Raw genomic sequence first — 19,784 nt, 5'->3', positions numbered from 1 at the left:
ATTGGTTGGAGCTATTGGGGTGATCAGCCCTTGAAAAGTAATTCACTTGTTTAGGCTCCTCAATAAAGACATGGGGTGTGTATACAGTGCAGTTAGACCCCCATGGCTGGCCTGTGCCAGCTGACTCGGGCTTGCAAGACTCAGGCTGTGGGGTGTTTTAATTGTGGTGTAGACATTCCGTCACAGGCTGAAGCCTGAGCTGTAGGAACCTCCAACCTCACAGGTTCCTAGAGCACTCCAGCCAAAGCCCAGATGTCTACACTGCAATTAAATAGCCCTGCAGCCTGAGCCCTGTGAGCCCAAGTCAGCTAGCATGGAGCAGCTGCAGGTTTTTGATTGCAGTATAGACAAACCATTAGGGGCCTAAGTTTGAAAATACAATTTAATTCATTTTCATTGTTTTGTTTGAAAAGCTGATTTGTTGTTTGAGGGGTGGGGGTTGGGGAAAGCAGATAAAAAGAGCAGTAGAGAGAGTGCTTCTGCTCAGAATCAAGGAAGTAATAGTAAGTGCTTGATGAATGTATCAAAGAATCATCTTACTAAGTGTTTTGTCAAACCTATGGTTCCTTTCTTCATTCGATATCATGGAGCCTGATAACTATATCCATGATTAATAAAGAATTAAAAAATTCACTAGTTCAATAAGATTTAGTTGGTAATTGGTCCTGCTTTGAGCAGGGGGTTGGACTAGATGATCACCTGAAGTCCCTTCCAACCCTGATATTCTGTGATTCTAGCATCAGAGTTTATACTGGTGAAAACTTTAAAACAGATGCCTTCTGTCCTGCTTCCATTCCTCTCCCTCAAAAAGAACACAAAACAAAAACCAGTCAGGTTTAAACCAGTCAGGCACTCATCATTCATTGGTTCATTACTTTTCCAACTATATTTTTGTTTATTTAAGAGCTATGGCTTGTAGCCATATCACCACAAGCTGTGATCTCAGATACAAAGAGCTAAGCACAGTCAGCCAGAATCAGCAGTTGGATAGGAGACTACTAGGGAAAGCTTAGCCGTGGTCTACACTACGAATTTAGGTCGAATTTAGTAGCGTTAGATTGATTTAACCCTGCACATGTCCACACGAAGCCATTTTTGTCCACTTAAAGGGCTCTTAAAATCGATTTCTGTACTCCTCTCCCACAAGGGGATTAGTGCTGAAATTGACCCTGCTGGGTTGAATTTGGAGTAGTGTGGACGCAATTCAATGGTTTTGGCCTCTGGGAGCTATCCCAGAGTGCTCCATCATGACTGCTCTGGACAGCACTCTCAACTCAGATGCACTGGCCAGGTAAACAGGAAAAGCCCTGCAAACTTTTGAATTTCATTTCCTGTTTGACCAGCGTGTCGAACTCATCAGCACAGGTGACCATAGAGTCCCAGAATTGCAAAAGAGCTCCAGCATGGACTGAACGGGAGGTACTGCATCCGATCACGGTATGGGGAGACGAATCTATGCTATCAGAACTCTGTTCCAAAAGATGAAATGCTGAATATTTGAAAAAATCTCCAAGAGCGTGAAGGGCAGAGGTTATAACAGGGTTCCACAGCAGTACCGGGTGAAGCCTACCAAAGAACCAGAGAGGCAAATGGCCACTCCGGGTCAGAGCCCCAGACATGCTGCTTCTATGATGAGCTGCATGCCATTCTAGAGAGAGCCCCTACAACTACCCCACCCTGTTCTTCCCTCCTCCCCCACCCCTCCCAAGCTACCTTGGCAGTTATCTCCCTGTTTGTGTGATGATTTAATAAAGAATGCATGAATTTGAAACAACAATGACTTTATTGCCTCTGCAAGCAGAGATCAAAGGGGGGAGAGGAGGGCGGTTGGCTTACAGGGAAGTAGAGTGAACCAAGGGAATGGATTTTCATCAAGGAGAAACAAACAGAACTTTCACACCGTAGCCTGGCCAGTCATGAAAATGGTTTTCAAAGCTTCTCTGATGCACAGCGCACCCTGCTGCAACTCTTCTAACCGCCCTGGTGCCTGGCTGTGCATAATCAGCGGCCAGGTGATTTGCCTCAACCTCCCACCCCACCATAAACATCTCCCCCTTACTCTCACAGCTATTGTGGGGCACACAGCAAGCAGTAATAACGATGGGAATATTAGTTTCACTGAAGTCTAACCGAGTCAGTAAACTGCGCTAGTGCGCTTTTAAACATCTGAAAGCACATTCTACCACCATTATGCACTGGTTCAACCTATAATTTAACTGCTCCTTACTACTGTCCAGGCTTCATGAGCAATGGGAGCAAGGGGTAGACTAGGGTAGGTGTAATCACGCGGTGCTACTGACTGGGAGAGCAGCCTAAGGCAGAAACCTCCAGCTGGCATGATATTCCAGGAAGGACTGAATCTCCATTAGATGAAACTTAAAGAAGAGAATGACCTGGAGTCATTCCCATTTTTCTCCAGGCGCCCCCGACTGACCTCACTGAGGCTGGCCAGGAGCACCCATGTCTGCCCAGGCACCCTCGACCAACCTAACCAAGGTTGGCCAGGAGCACCCATGGGATGACAACAATGGCTAGCAGTCGTATTGCACTGTCTGCCATCTGCAAGGCAAGGCAAGGGGATGCTGCTGTGTAGCACTGCAGTACCGCATCTGCCAGCAGCACCCAGGAAACATACAGTGACAGTAAGCTGAGCGGGCTCCATGCTTGCTGTGGTATGTTGTCTGCACAGGTAACTCAGGAAAAAAGGTTAGAAACTATTTTTTTCCGTTGCTTTCACGGAGGGAGAGACGAGGGCCTGATGACATGTCCCCAGAACCACCCGCAACAATGTTTTTGCCCCATCAGGCATTGGGAGCTCAACTCAGAATTCCAATGGGCAGCGGAGACTGCGGGAACTGTGGGATAGCTACCACAGTGCAACGCACCGAAAGTCGACACTAGCCTCGGTACTGTGAATGCACACCGACTTAATGCGCTTAGTGGGGACACACACAATCGACCGTATCAAATCGATTTCTAAAAAATCGACTTCTATTAAATCGACCTAATTTCGTAGTGTAGACATACCCTTAGATACAGCATGAAGTGATACTGGTGATTCAGTGGATGGCACTCTTTCCTCTGAGCTATACAGAATTAATGGATGTGATATTAAAGGCCTTTATGCTGCTGAAGGTGCATTATTTAAGATGAGACTTAGACATAGTAAGTCCTGCCCATATGTGGTAATTACAGTTCCCCCTGACCCTTTTTGGTGGAGTAAAGCACTCTAGACACCTGGTCATATTGTAACTGTGAAACTACATTCTGCCTTCCTATGTTTCCATACTGCATTTTTCTTTGAAATATTATTCTCTTCTTTCTGCCCTAAACTAGTATGCACTGTTGCTGTTTATTGTTAAACCGTTGCCACATTTCACCCCAAGAGATGGGTAAAATGATTACTTTGAAGCATTTGTACAATCAGTACGCCTTGGAAAGTGCTTTGGTTTCATTCTAGATGAAAGATGCTATGTAAATGTGAGATCATTCATATTGCTGTCTAAATAAGGTCTTCCTTCTTCCTTGGTTGATTCTGTACTGAAATCATAGTAGTCAAATTTGTGCTAACCCATTCATTTCCACACCAAAAGATTGTATCCAAAACATTTTTTTGACCCAATTGAAGCGTGAAGCAGAATAGGAAACTGGGATGTGAAGAACCACCAGTTTATTCCATCACACAACAAACTGAAAAAATGCCCATTGTGTCCTTCCTCCCCAAGCCTGGCTGCTGAGTTTCTTAGGTTGCTGTGAAGTTTCACTTTCATGTGAAAAGGTAAATTGGTTCACTTTCAAGTGAACGTAATTTTCAAATTCGCCCAGCCGCTTGGAAGCCATGCTGGGGGAGGGAAGCAGCAGAGAGGATTTGGTTTCTTAAGTTCAGCCGCCAGTGCTTCTCAAGCAGCTGAACTTCAAAGGGGAACCCTCCTTTCCTCCCATTCCCTTCAGCCTAGCTCACAGCTCTTCAGAAGTGGTTGAGCTGCTTTAAATTCTGAAAAGGTATCCCCCAAACAAGGCATTCTGTGCTTCCAGTCGGTTGATGTAAATTAAAAACTTTAGCAGGTGGACTTCAGAATTTTTCATTCTGTGGAGAGAGATGGCCACTTGCTTTCACTGCCTTTCCAGCTAAAATCTTAGTATTTTTAAATGAGTGGAAGGAGGTCTATAGTCTTTTCCCCTCTTCCTGTTTGACCCTTTTACTTACATAAAGGATGTAGTGGGTTATGAGAGAGACAGTTTAGATTGTCATTCCATAGGTATTGATGCTTTAACAGTGAAAAAAACCCTGCTAGACTGTAGACTCAGTCAAAAAGCACAACCGCTCAATCAGAATTTTGCTTTCAGTAGTCAGTGTCCAAAATGATAAATATTATGATTTTCAGATCAGTACAAAAAATGTTAGTGGGTCGACAATGTAAAAGAACATACTACAAAGCTAGATTATACTAATACACATTTGGAATGTTATTTTTGGAAACAAAAGTGCTAGTATGACTCCTCAGAAGCTCAATTCCTATTTAGGAATTGATTATGTGAGGAGAAAGGGAGGGAGAGGTTTGAGCTACCAGTTTGTCCCACAGCAGCACCATCAATTCTGAAATTGTCTGATTAGTCACTAGTTTTAAAAGTGGCTTTATTTTTGGTACTATCAAGAAGATGATTTCTAGAACTGAAACATCTTTGCAATTGTAAAGAGAGCTTTAATTTATCTTTATCTACAGCAGTTACCTAGACATCACTGAAACTGTATTAATATACTCTTGGTGGCACTGTTCACATTACAATATTTGTGAAAGTAAATATTTTAAAACTACTTAATCTGCTTTTTGAAGTACTTCTGCTAGTGGTGACATTTTAATAAATTGTGGCGGAAATATATTTTGTTCCTGTGATAATCTTTTGTGTGACAACTCCACATTCATTATACAAGTGACTGTATAAAGTATGACAAAAGTGTGCTTAACAGAAAGGTATTGTTCTTTGTGCATATTATTTTAAAATGTCCTATGGATAAATAACATTTTGATTAATTTAGCTATAGTAAGGTTCTAATCTGTTTGTTAGCATTCTGTAGTGTGCCGCATTTTAAAAATCTACACTGAAAACAGTTTTTCTGCGTGATAATTTATCAGGCTGAATAAAACTGCTCTGCATGAAATTTTACAATGGCTTGATATTAGTATGGGATATTGCTCTATGTAATCCTACTAGATTTTGTCCAAAAGAATCTACATTAAGGGTCAGTTCCTTCTTTCTTTATATACTTTAATGATAACATTTTTGTAATTTAGGTATGTGAGGAAATATTTTCTAATAATGTTTTCTTTCCCACAACAGGATACAACAAATATAGAAAAAATGTCAAATTGTTGTGAAGAAATGTAAGTACAACATAAAGAACTAGTAAAGTTTAAAAACTATGTGTATGAAAGAAAACTGAAGGCACTGGTAATAGTTTTTGCATGCTACCATGCTTTTGTTTCTTTTCTGTAGCAGGGGTTCACTATTTTCATACTTGTTTTTATAAAAAAAATAGGTACAGATTATTCTTCTTCCCTGCCTACCTAAAGCAAGCAAAACTATATTTTGTCTCTAAAGCACAGATCAAAAGACACTTGCTACTGTGTTGTTGACATGTTTAATTGCTCCTGAGAATTTCCTCCCCTTCAGAAGTTGCCTGTAGTTGATTGACGACACAGATTCAGTTTCTCCTATCCAAAGTTAAATCTCAGCTGCATGTCATAATGAAAGAAAAGCTGTATTTGTGATGCTGGGACACAATTCATCAGAGTCCAGTAATGGATCCCCAGCCAATCTATATTGTTCTAGCTGTCTGAAGTGCACCATGGGAGTGCTGTCTTTCACTAATAATGCTGTCTTCTTTAGATCGAGGCCCCCAAAGCCATGGCAGCAGACCTTCTCAGAAGTTTTTGGCACTCGCTGGAAGATCCTGTGGTTTATTCCTTTCAGGCAGAGGCAACCACTGCGAATTCCCTACCACTTTGCCAATCATGTCTAAACAGATGGATGGTGGGCACAGATGGGTCCTTCATGCTGGAACTGTGTTACAGGTTTTATGATAATAGAACTAGGACAGTCCTCAAGTCAATTAAAATCCACCTACCAATCTTAGACATCATAATGTGCTCCAGGCTTTATTTTAATAGTGATTTTGATTCTGTTGTGGCATTAGTACTAGTTCTAAGTTTAAGTTTAAGACACATTTACTTTCAAATTAGTTTTCCAGAGGGAATTCTTGTGTGTTTGAGGTTAATAAAAAAAACATAAATAATTGAGATACAATGTTACCCAATTTTGTTTTGATACTGGATATTTTGATTTTTTTTTTTTAAGGATACACTGAAGTTTACATAGATTAATAGATTTCAAACAAAGTGTCTCATTCTGCATTTAATTTTTTAGTATTTTTTATTAGATTTATCTAGATTATGTAAAGGTCTTTTTCTGCTAATTGTGTTTAAAATTCTCTGTCTTCTTTTATTTATGATGCATGATATTAATCATGCAGTACAGCACTGAAAAAAGGTGGTATTTTAACAGAAGCAGACTTTTTCCTAAACTTTTTGTAGAAGTTTTTTTTTATATATAAGGGAGATCTTGTATCTTATGTTCTCACTTTTGTAAAAATGTAGTCTTAATACAATAAGTTATCATTGTCCTTGTGTCAGTAAAAGCTATGAGAGCAAACACCGTAGGGGAAACTATGCAGATATAAAGCATGTTTTTCCCTTTTCTCCACATGGACTTCCTTGTAACTTGCAATAATTCCACATATAATCGATATGGTACGAATATTAGAGTACATACGTTTAAAAAATGAGGTTTAATCAGTCAATATAAGGTATCATGTATGAATATAGAAAGTGTGTGGTCACTAAAGTTATACTTAACATTTTGTTTTGGTTAGTCATTACTAGAACTAGAATTAGAATTACTTTTCAGGTGTTTATGTATAATGGGCAATGCGTATGGAATATACTTTTTTTGTATTTTATTTATATGTAAATATTGATGTTATAGACAAGCATTAATTTCTATGTAAACAGGGTAATTGAACTGCACTAATTTCCTCTTGTGTATTGTGTGGACGGGACCATTTTGCTCTTTTTCTGGGATAGAAGGGTCACTTCTTTTTAGAAGTGGTTAACAAGAAATGTTAACCTTAAGATTAGAGCTGGTCAAATAGTAAACTGATACACAAATAGAAGTATTGCCTTTGTTTTGCTATGATTTAGAACATTGTGTTATTTGTTGTTCATGTATGTCTCAGCAATTGTCAGGTATTTGGGAATCTTGAAAGGTTCATGAATTGTCACAAGGATAAAATTCATAGTCTGCGTTACTCACTATTCTGCCTAAAAAGTTTATCATCCAATCTAAGAGCAGAAATAACAGCATGCAACTTAGGTGACTACCATACAATATGAATAACAAATAGTGAATAGTCAAAGCAAACAAGACATAAGCTGAAAATTATATATCTCAGGCTATTTGGGATTTCTAGCATTCTGAAAGAAAGTTCCTTTCACTCTCTCTTTCACTGTTAGTTTCTTTGTGGGAGAGTCTTATGGCTGTTGTTTAAACAAAGAGGTGATGAAAATGCTGATCTGGCCTTTGAAATTTACAAATGAGCACTGTATAAAGTAACTGCTGCATCTCCTTTAAGAAAAAGCAAGTAGCCTGTTGTATTCCCTGTGACACTCTGGGTTTTCATTCTGCTTAAACGTGTTTTGCAAAACACATGCATCTAAATATAGGATTGGGATTTTTTTTATTTGATAATGAATTAGCGTAGTTTGCAGGTTGTATCATTTAAATAAGTGTTTCTCAACTACCAGTCCCTGAGATCTGCCTGATATAGTTTAGGAAGGCAGCAAGCTGGTCCCTGGTATCAAAAAGCGTGAGAAACCCTGATTTAAAGCACTGAGCCTTTGATTAAAGAGAAGATAAACAAGTTTAAATGTCCTTGACTCACTCATTATGGAATGTACATTTATTCCTTCTATGTTTCTTATATCTTCCTTTCGGTTATTTAACTTTGGGGAAAACACATTTGCAATACATAAATTGTTGCAGTATTGGACCATGAATTGTAAACAGTGCATTTAAATTTGGTAAACTGTACCTATACAAGAAATGATGGGAGCATGAAATCTTTGCTATTTTTTGTCTGTGTAATTAGTCTAAATCTAATATTCTGTAAATATGTTCCAAATAAGAAGAAATAACTAGATTGTGACCTTATCCTAAAATGACATGGATCTTGAGTTAAAAATAAACAAAGTCTGAATGTATATAGTGTAAACTGTGCATATGTATAAACATATGCATATCTGCAGTTTACAAGATGCCCAGTTTGGTTGATTAGCAGGTGTTTTTACCTAGTATGGTTTAGGACTCTGGCCTGTTGGGCTTGTGGTGAAGTTGACACATACTCAAGTCTTAAGGAGAGCTTTTCATCTCTTGTTCCTCAAGTGCCCTCTTTTGGCCAAGTCATGCAATGACATTAGCTCTTGTATTAGAGAAGAGATGATGTCCCTGCGGTTATAATTAATAGATTGCTGAGGCCTCATACTCGGACAGTGATGATTTGGAGCAATAACTTGGAGAGAACAGAAAACAATACACCCAAAGTATGTGGTTTGCAGGAATCTATATTCTTGCGACTCTATCTTATATCCCAAATACAAAAGCACTGTTGTTGTCTTGCCTCAGATAAAAATGAAACATGTCAGACCTCTTGCAAATCCTCAGAACAGGTCTGTGGTTTATATAACTATACTCTTTTTGTCAAATGAGGCAAAATATAGATTGCATAACCTAATACCGACTTTCCTTTTGAGCAATCTGTTGTACATTAAAATTCAAAAATAAAGCATCAGAGTTACTGTTGCTGAAATACACATACTCATTCTCATGTTTCGTGATACACCCTTAAATTTTGTCTGACTGTTTTATGTGAGAATGGTAATGCTAAAGTGCAGAGGTTCTCAGATTTTTTCCACAGTGATGGATTTTTTTGTAGACCTCTCCCTTTTCAGCCTCTGAATCCCATTCCCACACTTTGCCCACAGCAACTGTAATGTTCAGTTATACAGAATCCTATTAGGTCAGTAGTGCGTGATCTGCTTCATTTTATACCCCATTTTGCATTTCTGCTGTTTATTTCTATAAAATCTTCAAATTTTGCGGGGCCCAATTTGAGACATCTTTAAGAGGCTTGATTTTCAGAAAGTGCTGAGTATCCATCTTTTGAAAATCAGACCTCTTTAATGTGTCTGAAGTTAGGCATCCAAAATCACTTGTCATTTTTGATAATTTAGGGCAAGAGCGTTCTCATATTATTCACTTATTAAAGCATTTGTTCTGAAATTGTGATTTCCAGAGCTGCTTCTGTCACAGATGTAAAGGATCTTCTAGCAGGAGTGTTACTAACATTTCTCCCTATAGCTGTAGCCCTGTGTTTGGGGCTCTTGTGGCCACTGTTTAGAGGATATATTTGACCACTTAATCTTAAAACAAAACAAAACAAAACAACTCTCTTCATATTATACCCCATGTAGCTAGTTTTATTCGCTTCTATCAACTGCCTGTTTCTTTGGTGTCAATTCAGTCTTGTTTCAATTTGTGGATATCATCAAAATTGGAAGAGGGACAGAACCACGTTTCAAAGTAGCCTGAAGAGGTTAGAACAGTATTGGATACTAGCTGCTATTTATTTTCTTGCATTTCTTCCCTTTTTGTTGTATTGCGGCTTTGGTCAGGTTTTAATATTAATCTACTCTTTTGTAAGGCTTGGCTGCACAGGGAAATTAATTCAGATTAAAGTAGGATTTCATTAATTTTATGCAGAGTAGTTGTTTCACTCCCTGTGTGAATTATTAATCTATAATGAGTGTCTACACAAGTGGTTAATCAGGAATAGCGACTCTAGAATAACTCCTCATATAGACAAGCTATAAAGTTCATAAACCTTGTGAATATGAACAGTACTACGGGGTTGCCTACTAATAAGTATGCATTTCATTGACTGTTGTAGAAATATTAACTATGAGACAATAATAGCTAAATTTACTGCAGCATACAAATGGAAATCCAAGCTCTGAGAGTGCTCTGGAAACATTTTGTTTCCTTTTCAGCAACGGGATGTTGTGATGTAGTAGAAGTATGGCATCAGAAGGGTTGGTTGGAGTCTGGACAGTAAGGTGTTTGGAACATTTAACATCTTTTGCTATGAGCTAGTGGTTTCAAATTACACTTAAAACATCTCAACTACTAGCATGGGCATTCTGAAATTAAATCGAAGCAAGATTCCTAGTTAAATGTTGGCCAACAGCATATCTTTGGTGCTGGGCATTTAAATGGGTGTGCCACATCAGAATGATTTCTCTGTAAATGTTATTAAAATCAGTTCTGGCTGGCAGTGAAGTTAAGAAATATTCTTTTTCACTCTTGGGTGTGACTTATTACTAATCAGGTTTGCATTTCACTGAAGAAACAGGCAGCTGATAGACATGACTCAGAATAGCTACAAAGGATGTAAAACAATGGGCGCCAATGTAAGAACATGGATGGATGGACAGACTTTGCAGTAGGAAAACTCCTGTGCATCTTGGATCTTATAAAAGGACGAATGGGGGAGAAAGATTCATATCCAACAAAAAGAAGGTTAGGATGGTGCCAAAAGAGTTGTTTGTTTCAGCTTTACTAAATTGCGAACAAGATGCAAACAGCAGGAACTATACAATTTATATGTACACTGTATCCCTCTTTTCCATTCATCACCTTATAATACTAACACAGGACTCTTTAAAAGCACATCTTGTGTTGCCCAGTTTTATTCAGTAAATATGCAAATGATATTTTTCTTCAGTAATGAGCAAAGAGTTATTGCAGTTTGTATTGTAGCAAACCTCTAGTTATCTATGTAAGGAGCCTTGATCATGAAGATGGTACCTGAGCATCATTGCTACAGATTATTTGTTGTAATAAGTTAGTGAAACATTAGTTATGTAAATGTTTCACTAGTTCACAGCAAAACATTATGCTTGTTTTATAAGTTGTACATAATCTGCCAACCTTTCTGGCATCAATACAAAAATAGCAGACTTTTCTGTCATGTAGAAGATGCATCATATCATTTAACATGTCTATGATTTTTATACCCTTCCTTTTCCCAAAACTTGATTTTACTGCCAACCACAAATAATAAGAGACCACTGTAGCTTTAACTAACCACCTGTATTACAAGACAGAGGTAATTTACAGTGTTTATAATTAGTCCTGAGCCCAGTTTTCCAACTGGATATAACATCCCTTTACTAAAAAGACTAAACGTTCTGTTCCAAATATGGTGGAGTCGTGACCTCCTGAGAAATAATAGTCACTTCTTCCACATATATGTGGCATAAGGTCTATGTCTCGTGTCACAGTGAGGATAAATAATAATAATTAATCTGTTAAAATAGCTACAATTTAAACTATTGTGAAATAGCTAAGTGTACCTCAGTTCTATCCAATACTGAAAGATATAAGAATAGCTTGAAGCAGTGTGGACATTAATTGATCCCACCTCTTGCTAATATAGCCTTGTTATGTACAGTGGAATAATCAACTAATTAATTGCTTTACCAAGGCTTATAACACGTTTCTGTTTCACCCATACTTCTGTGATTGAGAGAACAGAAATTTTTATTTAATTTTCTGAGAACAAAAATTAATGTTCTGCATTTGTCCTTCAAAGTAGTTAGTACCAGTCTTTTTCTATTACCAGGCCATCATACCTTACACTACAATGGCTCTCAAACTTCTGTAGTGGTGACCCCTTTCACACAGCAAACCTCTGAGTGCAACCCACTATTATAAATGCTGGAGGTGAAGTAGGGATTGGGGTGGAGGCTGACAGCTCACGACCTCCCAGGTGCTAACCTCATGACTCCCAGTTTTAGAACCCCTGTTATACTACATTCTGTAACCAAGAATTTGCTACTAAAAAGCAACTAGACCAAACACTCCATCTATCCATAAGCTCTCAGTGAAAGGTGTCTTTGTGGGTCAGACCTACAAATATCTCAGGGGTTGTCACTGCAGCTCACCCAACCACCTTTGGTCTGGATTTTTCTTTTCCAGGTCACTGTCAATCATAACAGGCAGCTATTGTGCCATCCTCTTTAGCTTCTTCAGTGCTTCTTTTGTGCACACTGCTGCATTCTACTAGGCCTCAGGTTGCTATCCCTGTGTGCATCAGGTTAGTAGTCAGGAGCCATGATGATTTGAGAAGAGAACAAAAACTTGCTTCACCTCATTGCCCCAATCCTCCTGTCCCTCTTCTGCCTTCAGATTCCACATGTGCCAAACAGACAGCAACAAAGTATAGGCAGCGCCATGGTGTCTAGTGCTCATCAAAAGACAATTTGGAGGTCTGAAACTGTAGGGCCCAGATCCTTGTGCATTAGTCCGCTCCTGATTTTGGGCAGCTTTGTATTGCTGAGTAAATTTGCCTAATTGAATTGTCTGTCAGTTTTAATGGCATATGTAAACTTTTTATTTGGGAAGGAGGTAGCTGTGTCTAAATACAACTGCCATACAACACTTGAGTTTTTGGAAGGGCTAAGCACCCACATTTCCAGCTGAAGCCAATGGAAGCTGCAGGTATTTCACTTCTCTGAAAATCAAGACACCATTGCCTTGAAGTCCTGAACTGCATCTATTATCTTTTCTAGTCACTTTTACATTTAAACAGCATATTGCAGCACTTTGTTAAGTGTGCATCGTAAGGATGAGTGTGGTGTGAAAACGAAAACCTTTACACAGAGTTCACTTAAATTTGCTTAAGTTCACTAGGTTTGAAGTTTTCTTGTGAGGCACTAACTCATAGTCTGACAACAGGGGATCTGAACTCTGAGGGCTCACTTGATTATAATGTAGTTTGGTCCTATCTATGCAGACAAAATCATACTGTGTTATAAGATTATTCTACAACATAGGAATTTTGCTGGTATAGATAGGCCCAGCTCAGTCCTTCTGCTCCCAAGCACCCTGGGGCTGAGCACCTTGATTACAGTCCCCAAGTAATGTAACACCACCACTGACTAGCTCTTGCTGCAGGCATGCAAGGCTCTTTTTGGCAACAGGAAAAGTCACTGGTTTCACAGCCTGAGAAGGTGTAGGGTATATTTTTATTTTTAGATCTCAGTCTCTCTAGTTGCATTTCTTTTATTCTGTTGTGGTGCAGCTGTAAATACATATTAATGTGTCTTCTAGGGTTGGGAGCAAGGGGTTTAATTACTTAAAATCCTGAGATATGTAATTCCCTGTTGGTTCTGTGTAAGCAAACGTGCAGAAAAGCTGTCATACTCTTTTGTGGATTCTGAGCTAGTGCTGCTTTTTCATGATGTAGTAAAACACAGCAGAAACTCAGTGTTCATATTCAGCATTGTTTTTGACACACACGTAATATTCAGGTTATTTTTAAACTGTGGGTGCCTTAAGTCAGTATTTCCTGACTAAATGTGCTATATGCAGTGTCCTGGTACTACTACAGTAGCATTTAGTAATTGGAGATCCTGACTGTTGCACCAACAGTGGTTTTGTCCACTTGGGAAATTTATGTTCTCACATACATATGCTTTGTAAAATAAGATTTAATCTCATTCAGACCAGTTTCTGTTTAACAAAACTTAGTATCCAGACGTTATTGCCATAGTTGATTTTAAATGTTAATTATGGATGGTTTTGCAATTATGCCAGATAGTAAAGTATGTTTTTGCCATTTAATTGAATTATTCTGACACAATTCAGTTAACTCACAGGATAATTCAACGAACTGGGGTTTTGAGAGCAAATTACGTGGCACTGATCTCAGTCACTTAAGTTTTTCCTTGTGCACAATGTAATAAATTTCTCTCATCCATGTTACACTGACACACTTTATTCTGTCATTTAAAAAATCATAGGACTGGAAGGGACCTTGAGAGGTCATCTAGTGCAGTCCCCTGCACTCATGTTTGTTGGCATCCTTTCATCTGTGAGAGATGGTGGGAATTGCAGCCTATGATGTAGATGGTTTTCAATGTCTCGTGACTGAATAGTCCAATCCGAGATTTGCAAGATCTTTGGCAGTTATTGCAAATGTATGTATCTTGGTTGGGAGCTGCTTGCTTCCTATGGGCTCTTTTCTCTTCAAGCTGTAGGAATCAGCTTCTGTCATGGACCCTGATACCCTGATGGAGACGATGGCACCACTTGTTACGATCACTTGCCAAGATTTCCCATTAGTCAGGATCAACTCCAAATTCCTTCATATGTCTCTTGCATGTGCCTTTATAGCAAAGCTTGGGACATCCTGTTGTTCTTGTTCCTTCTGATAGCTCCCCGTATGCTATGTCCTTGAGTATGCGCCTGTCTTCCAACCTACTCAGATGGCCCAGCCAGCACAGTTGTCTGCTTGAGCAGGGCTGTCACACTTGGTAAATTTGTCCTTCGAAGAACCTCTGTGTTGGTAACTTTATCATACATAGGTGGAAACTGTTTAGCCTTTTCTCCTGATAAGCATAAGTTGTCCATGATTCCCCACCATACCTGAGAGGGGTGAGGAGGATAAGCTTTGAGTTGTTCCGTGCTCTTTTAGTTAGTCTGCTAAAAATGGTGGCAGCCTTTCCAATGAGAACATTTAGTTCTTCAGCCAGTGAGAGGTTGGTGGTCACTGTAGAACCTAAATAGTTGACTTCTTGGACTATTTCTAGCTGGTTTGCATTCAAGGTAATTGAAGGGTCTTGTGGAACCCCCTGTCCTAATACAACTGTTTTATTGATGCTGATGGTAAGAGCAAATGCCTGACAGGGACTGGAAAGGCGGTCCATGAGTTCTTGTAGTAGATCTTCATTGTGGCCTATGAGGGCAGCATCATCAGTGAATAGAAGTTCCCTGATAAGCACCTTTTTTACTTTGGCCTTTGACTTAAGTCGGGACAGGTTGAAGAGTTTCCCATCTGATCTTGTGTGGAGATACTCTCCATCTTTCATGTCTTTAAACACAAAGTTCAATAGAACAGAGAAGAAGATTCCAAAGAGTGTAGGGGCAAGAACACATCCTTGCTTCACTCCACTTTTCATCTCAAAGCTGTCTGAAGTGGACCCATCAAACTGGACAGTTGCTTTCATGTTGTTGTGGAATGAACATATAAGACTAAACAAGGTTGGTGGGCATCCTGTCTTTTCTAGTATCGCAAATGAATATTGGCATTCATGGCAGGACTAAGTATTATCTAGACCATCTCTGACAGGTGTTTGTTTAATTGCTCTTAAAAATCTCCAGTGATGGAGATTCCACAATCTCCCTAGGCAATTTATTCCAGTACTTAACCACCTCGACAGTTAGGAAGTTTTTCCTAATGTCCAACCTAAACCTCCCTTTCTGGAATTTAAGCCCATTGTGTATTGTCCTATCAGCGGTTAAGAACAGTTTTTCTCCCTCCTCCTCATAACAACCTTTTATGTACTTGAAAACTGTTATCATGTCGACTCTGTCTTCTCTTTTCCAGATTAATAAACCCAGTTTTTCAATCTTCCTTCATAGATCATGTTTTTATAACTTTAATCATTTTTGTTGCTGTTCTCTGAACTTTCTACAATTTAGTCCACATCTTTCCTGAAATGTGGTGTCCAGAACTGGACACAATACTCCAGTTGAGGCCTAATCAGCGCGGAGTAGAGTGGAAGAACTGGTTCTGTCTTCACAGATTGAATTAATTAAATTATCAAGGTAATCTGTTCTGAAAATACATTGATTACAAGAGCTAATTTCAGTACTGTTCAAAGATATTTGAAAACCAAATGAAATGCAATAGATGCCTGACATGTATGTTGTTTATATCAAAATGGTATTGTCATTGTAAACAATATACTGTAAATTAAACACTTTGTTCAATTTTGTATGTGTAGTTCATGTTGAAGATCGTTAAGAGTGCAGAAAACATACTGGCAGTTGTTCCCTGTCTTTATAAAAGGAAAAATAGTCATTTCTCTTGGATTAAGGCTAATTATGATCTGGACTGGTCAAAATGGTAAGATTTCAAAACCTTTTGGGGTCAGAGAGTGCTGCTGTTTATATTTAAAAAAAAAATGTGGAGAGTGCTGTTGGACAGAGTGAGAAGAGCTGTCCTCAAAGACCAAATCATCTATTTTGTTGTGTTGTTGTGTTATGCCTTTATCCCATACTGGATATTTTAAAAAGCATCTTCCAAAACATTCCTAAAAACTAGTACAATGTTTCAGACAATAAGAGCCTGATTCAGCAGATACTTAAGCGTATGGCTACCTTGAAACACATGAGTAGTCCCTTGCTGAACCTAAGGTTCAAAATCTGCTCTGTTGCTCCCATTAACTTCAGTAGAGTTCTACCTGTTTACCTCTTAAGCATAATTTGGACCTAAAGTAGGATATACATTTCTCAAGTTGTACAGGAAATCTGAGGCAAACTTCATGATATGTGCACATTTGTGGGAAAAGTCAATATTTTTCTGAATATACATAAACTGACTTTCCCAGGTCTGCAATATTGAAGATTATATAGATACTCTGTCTCCTGAATGGTTTTCAACCTAAGTGCCATAATAAAATATATTCTGTAGCCATCTATATCAAATTTTGTAATTTGGGCTTTCTGAATTTTGTAATTCAGTTAATCTGCATGTTGTTTTTTATTGTTGTGTTTTCTGTTTGTTTCCATTTACTTTAATACTGTTTACATTAGATATGTTGAGAATGACTAGTGCTGAAGTTTAGCAAAAGAAGTGCATAAATAATCAATGCGTGATGTTTGAGGAGAATGGTACCAAAACACTTGCTCTGGTATTCTTTTTTATTAAAATCGAAACGTGAAATGTGTATCCACCTTATAAACAATGATTTGTATTTATTTTGATGATTGTTTCATTTGTGTAATGTTTCTGTTTTTCTTTCCAGAATGATGTAAGTTACATTGTGGATATTTTGATTTGTATTGACATGTATTATGTACTGTATTTTTAGAAATTTTATTTTTAAATAAAAATAAAAAATTCTGTTTTTCCTCCTCTGGCCATCGTTTAAAAATCAGTTTACAGTTTTAATTGCTGCATTATTTTTTTATTTTCTGTAAACGCCTTGCTAATATTTTCTCAGTCTGTTTCAGATTTGCATGATATTTATTTGCTTTAATAATTCTGCATCTAAAACATATTTCTATGTTGATATGATCCAAAAATGAACATGAGTAGAGAAAGTATTATGTATTCTAGAGTCTTATTGCCTCCGTTATGGCTAAATTTGCTTTTATTTATTCGGCAGTGCATCTGACCTCGTTCCCTCTCTCATAACCCTCTTTCCCACAGTAGCAAGATCTTGGAAAGGAGTGTCACTCTTAGAATATTGTTGTTTTTCTCTTTTGTACTGCTTAAATGGGCCTGATTTTGCAGCCACACTCTGTGCATAACTTTCATTGATGTTAGAGTTCCAGATACAGAGCAGTTGCATATTTTGTTCTGTTATAACATAGATATTGTCTGTGGAAGCATTGTGAGACAAAAAGTCCATAAATATTAGACTTACCGCATCTAAAGAACTGTGGGCCTGTACGATCCAGCATCGTTCATGAAGCCTGGTTTTACAAAAGAACACCATCTTGATTAATGTACCTTCTAGTTGATGGGAACGGCAGTAGTTCTGCCTTCCAGATGAGGGGTGAGATATGGTGATGGCTACACAAGGATATGGGGAGGGGAGAGAAAAAAAAGAAAGCTGTTAAGTAAAATGTGAGTGGGAAGAAATTGAACCTTGAAACAAACTAGATTTAGCAGTAGACAGAGCCATAGCAGAGATGGGAGAGGGGAAATTGCTCTTTCCAACTCCAAGGATGGTTCCACTGCAAGAATCATGAGTAAAAGAAAAAGGGTGATTGTCGGGCATTCAAGGAAATTATTAAAATGGCTGAGTTGTGGTACTTCACTAGTAATGGCTTACTATTTGATGATGTTTCATGACACATGACTTGCTTGTTCTATTTCAAACCAAAAACCTGATTGTTTTAATAATAATAATAATGATGATAATGATAATAAAATCACTTTTATAATGATCCTTCCACAAAAGCATAAAACCACCCTGTAAAATTCTATATTATTTGTATATTCCAGAGAAAACAATTCCTACTTATTGCCAGTAACGTCAGTTTTTCTTATCTGCAGTTTTACTGGGCTCTTTCCCCATGTAATAATTTCAAATCTGGTTGATTTCTACTACTTTATTTTAGTATTTTATAAATTAGAAACAAATGAATCATGTTTGTCTCTCCTTTCTGATGTGTAGAACAGACCTTTTGACACTTTCTTATTAATATATACGCTGCAATATTTGAAATGCTTGAAGCTTTTTGAAAGATTTCTAGATATGTCTAGTCCTTTTATGAATGGAATGAAACAAAATGTTCAATAATACTTTGAGGATGTAAATTGTGAGAATGCCTGCCAGGTAGTACAGATGAACAAATGCATGCAAACCCTGCTGTAGGCTGACCAATTATCCATACGAGCAGCAATTATATTAGTATACAAGGGCAATTGGAGGGAAAATTGGACCCTGTGGACATCCAGCTGAGTAAACAGGCTTGAGGAAGGATGGAGGATGTGTTAGTTTGAATAAAATACAGCTCAGCTGATTAAAAAAACAACAGACCAGTCACAGCACATTCTTTGTATGTCCTCTAGTTTAACAATATTTTTCTTATTAGACTTCCCTTCTCAAAAACACTCCCTTTACCAAGGATTAGCTTGAGATCAGACGCATTCTGAAATAAACTTTATGCAGTCAACCAAGATTTTGTTTCAGAAGTATAGAACTGTACATAATTGAAATGGGCAGGTGCTGTTGAGAAATAATGGTTATTTCAAGGCCCAGTAAGATAATGTATCCCCAAATATAACATTCAACCAGGTCTTGATGATGATATGGATAGGATTCTATTTTTAATAACCTGATGGGGACAAATCATTACTGTGACATAGGAGAAAGGGCTATCTGTGTCATAGTGCTCTCACAAATTTAGAGTGAATGAAGTGAAATGTCACTGACTGTTCCATACTGTTTGTGTGGGGAGGTGGACAGACCCTGAGCTGGTGTAAATTGCCGTAGCTACATTGACATCAGTATCAATATACAAAGTTTCTTGGGTAGTAGAGAAGGGAAACAGTGGAGACTTTAAAGAAAGCTTGTTCCTTAATACTTGACCACTCTTTTGACTTCATGTTTCCAGTGGAAATGTCTACCAATGTCCACTTTTTACTGTTGCTTTCTTACAGAGCTGTTGGTCATTTTGGAAGGAGTGGTGTTAGACCACATCTGTACACTACCTCCCCCTGTTCCTCCTCATGTTTTAAATTTTTAAATTTGTGTTGAGGAGGAATGTTGGTTTTGTGTGCCTTTTAACAGGAAACAATAGAATCTATAGGATACACATCTCATTTTACTTAAGTGTATAATGTCTGGAAACTGTATCATTTATCTGTGCACTGGGGGAGCCAAGGCTCAGGGCCGCATCTAATGGTCCAAAGAGCAAAAGGAGCGAAAGGATACATAGATAACTTTTCAAAGCATTTCATATACATATAATTTGGTCATATGTTTAGTTATGGCTCATTAATTGATTTTCTGATCACTTTGTGCTCTATTTAATGTATTGCCATATTTAAACCAGTATCAAGGAGAGTTTACAGGTAGAGGGGCTCA

At 38.1% G+C, this 19,784-nt stretch overlaps 1 protein-coding gene across 5 annotated transcripts in view; it reads left to right on the top strand.

Moving 5' to 3' along the window:
* Nucleotides 1–15,333, top strand: part of ZDHHC21 (zinc finger DHHC-type containing 21) — a 61,936-nt gene extending 46,603 nt beyond the window's left edge. For all 5 annotated transcript variants that reach the window (XM_030566626.1, XM_030566623.1, XM_030566625.1 and 2 more), the window contains 2 exons: nt 5,341–5,384; nt 5,890–15,333. In XM_030566626.1, the coding sequence (XP_030422486.1) occupies nt 5,341–5,384; nt 5,890–6,022 (177 nt within the window). In that variant the 3' untranslated portion in view covers nt 6,023–15,333. The remainder of the gene's footprint in view (nt 1–5,340; nt 5,385–5,889) is intronic.
* Nucleotides 15,334–19,784: the final 4,451 nt, after the last annotated feature.

The sequence above is a fragment of the Gopherus evgoodei genome, chromosome 6, assembly GCF_007399415.2.
Source record: "Gopherus evgoodei ecotype Sinaloan lineage chromosome 6, rGopEvg1_v1.p, whole genome shotgun sequence".
NCBI classification, from domain to species: domain Eukaryota; kingdom Metazoa; phylum Chordata; order Testudines; family Testudinidae; genus Gopherus; species Gopherus evgoodei.
The sequence above is the reverse complement of the archived record's forward strand: the minus strand, read 5'-3'. Positions and strand labels throughout refer to the sequence as shown.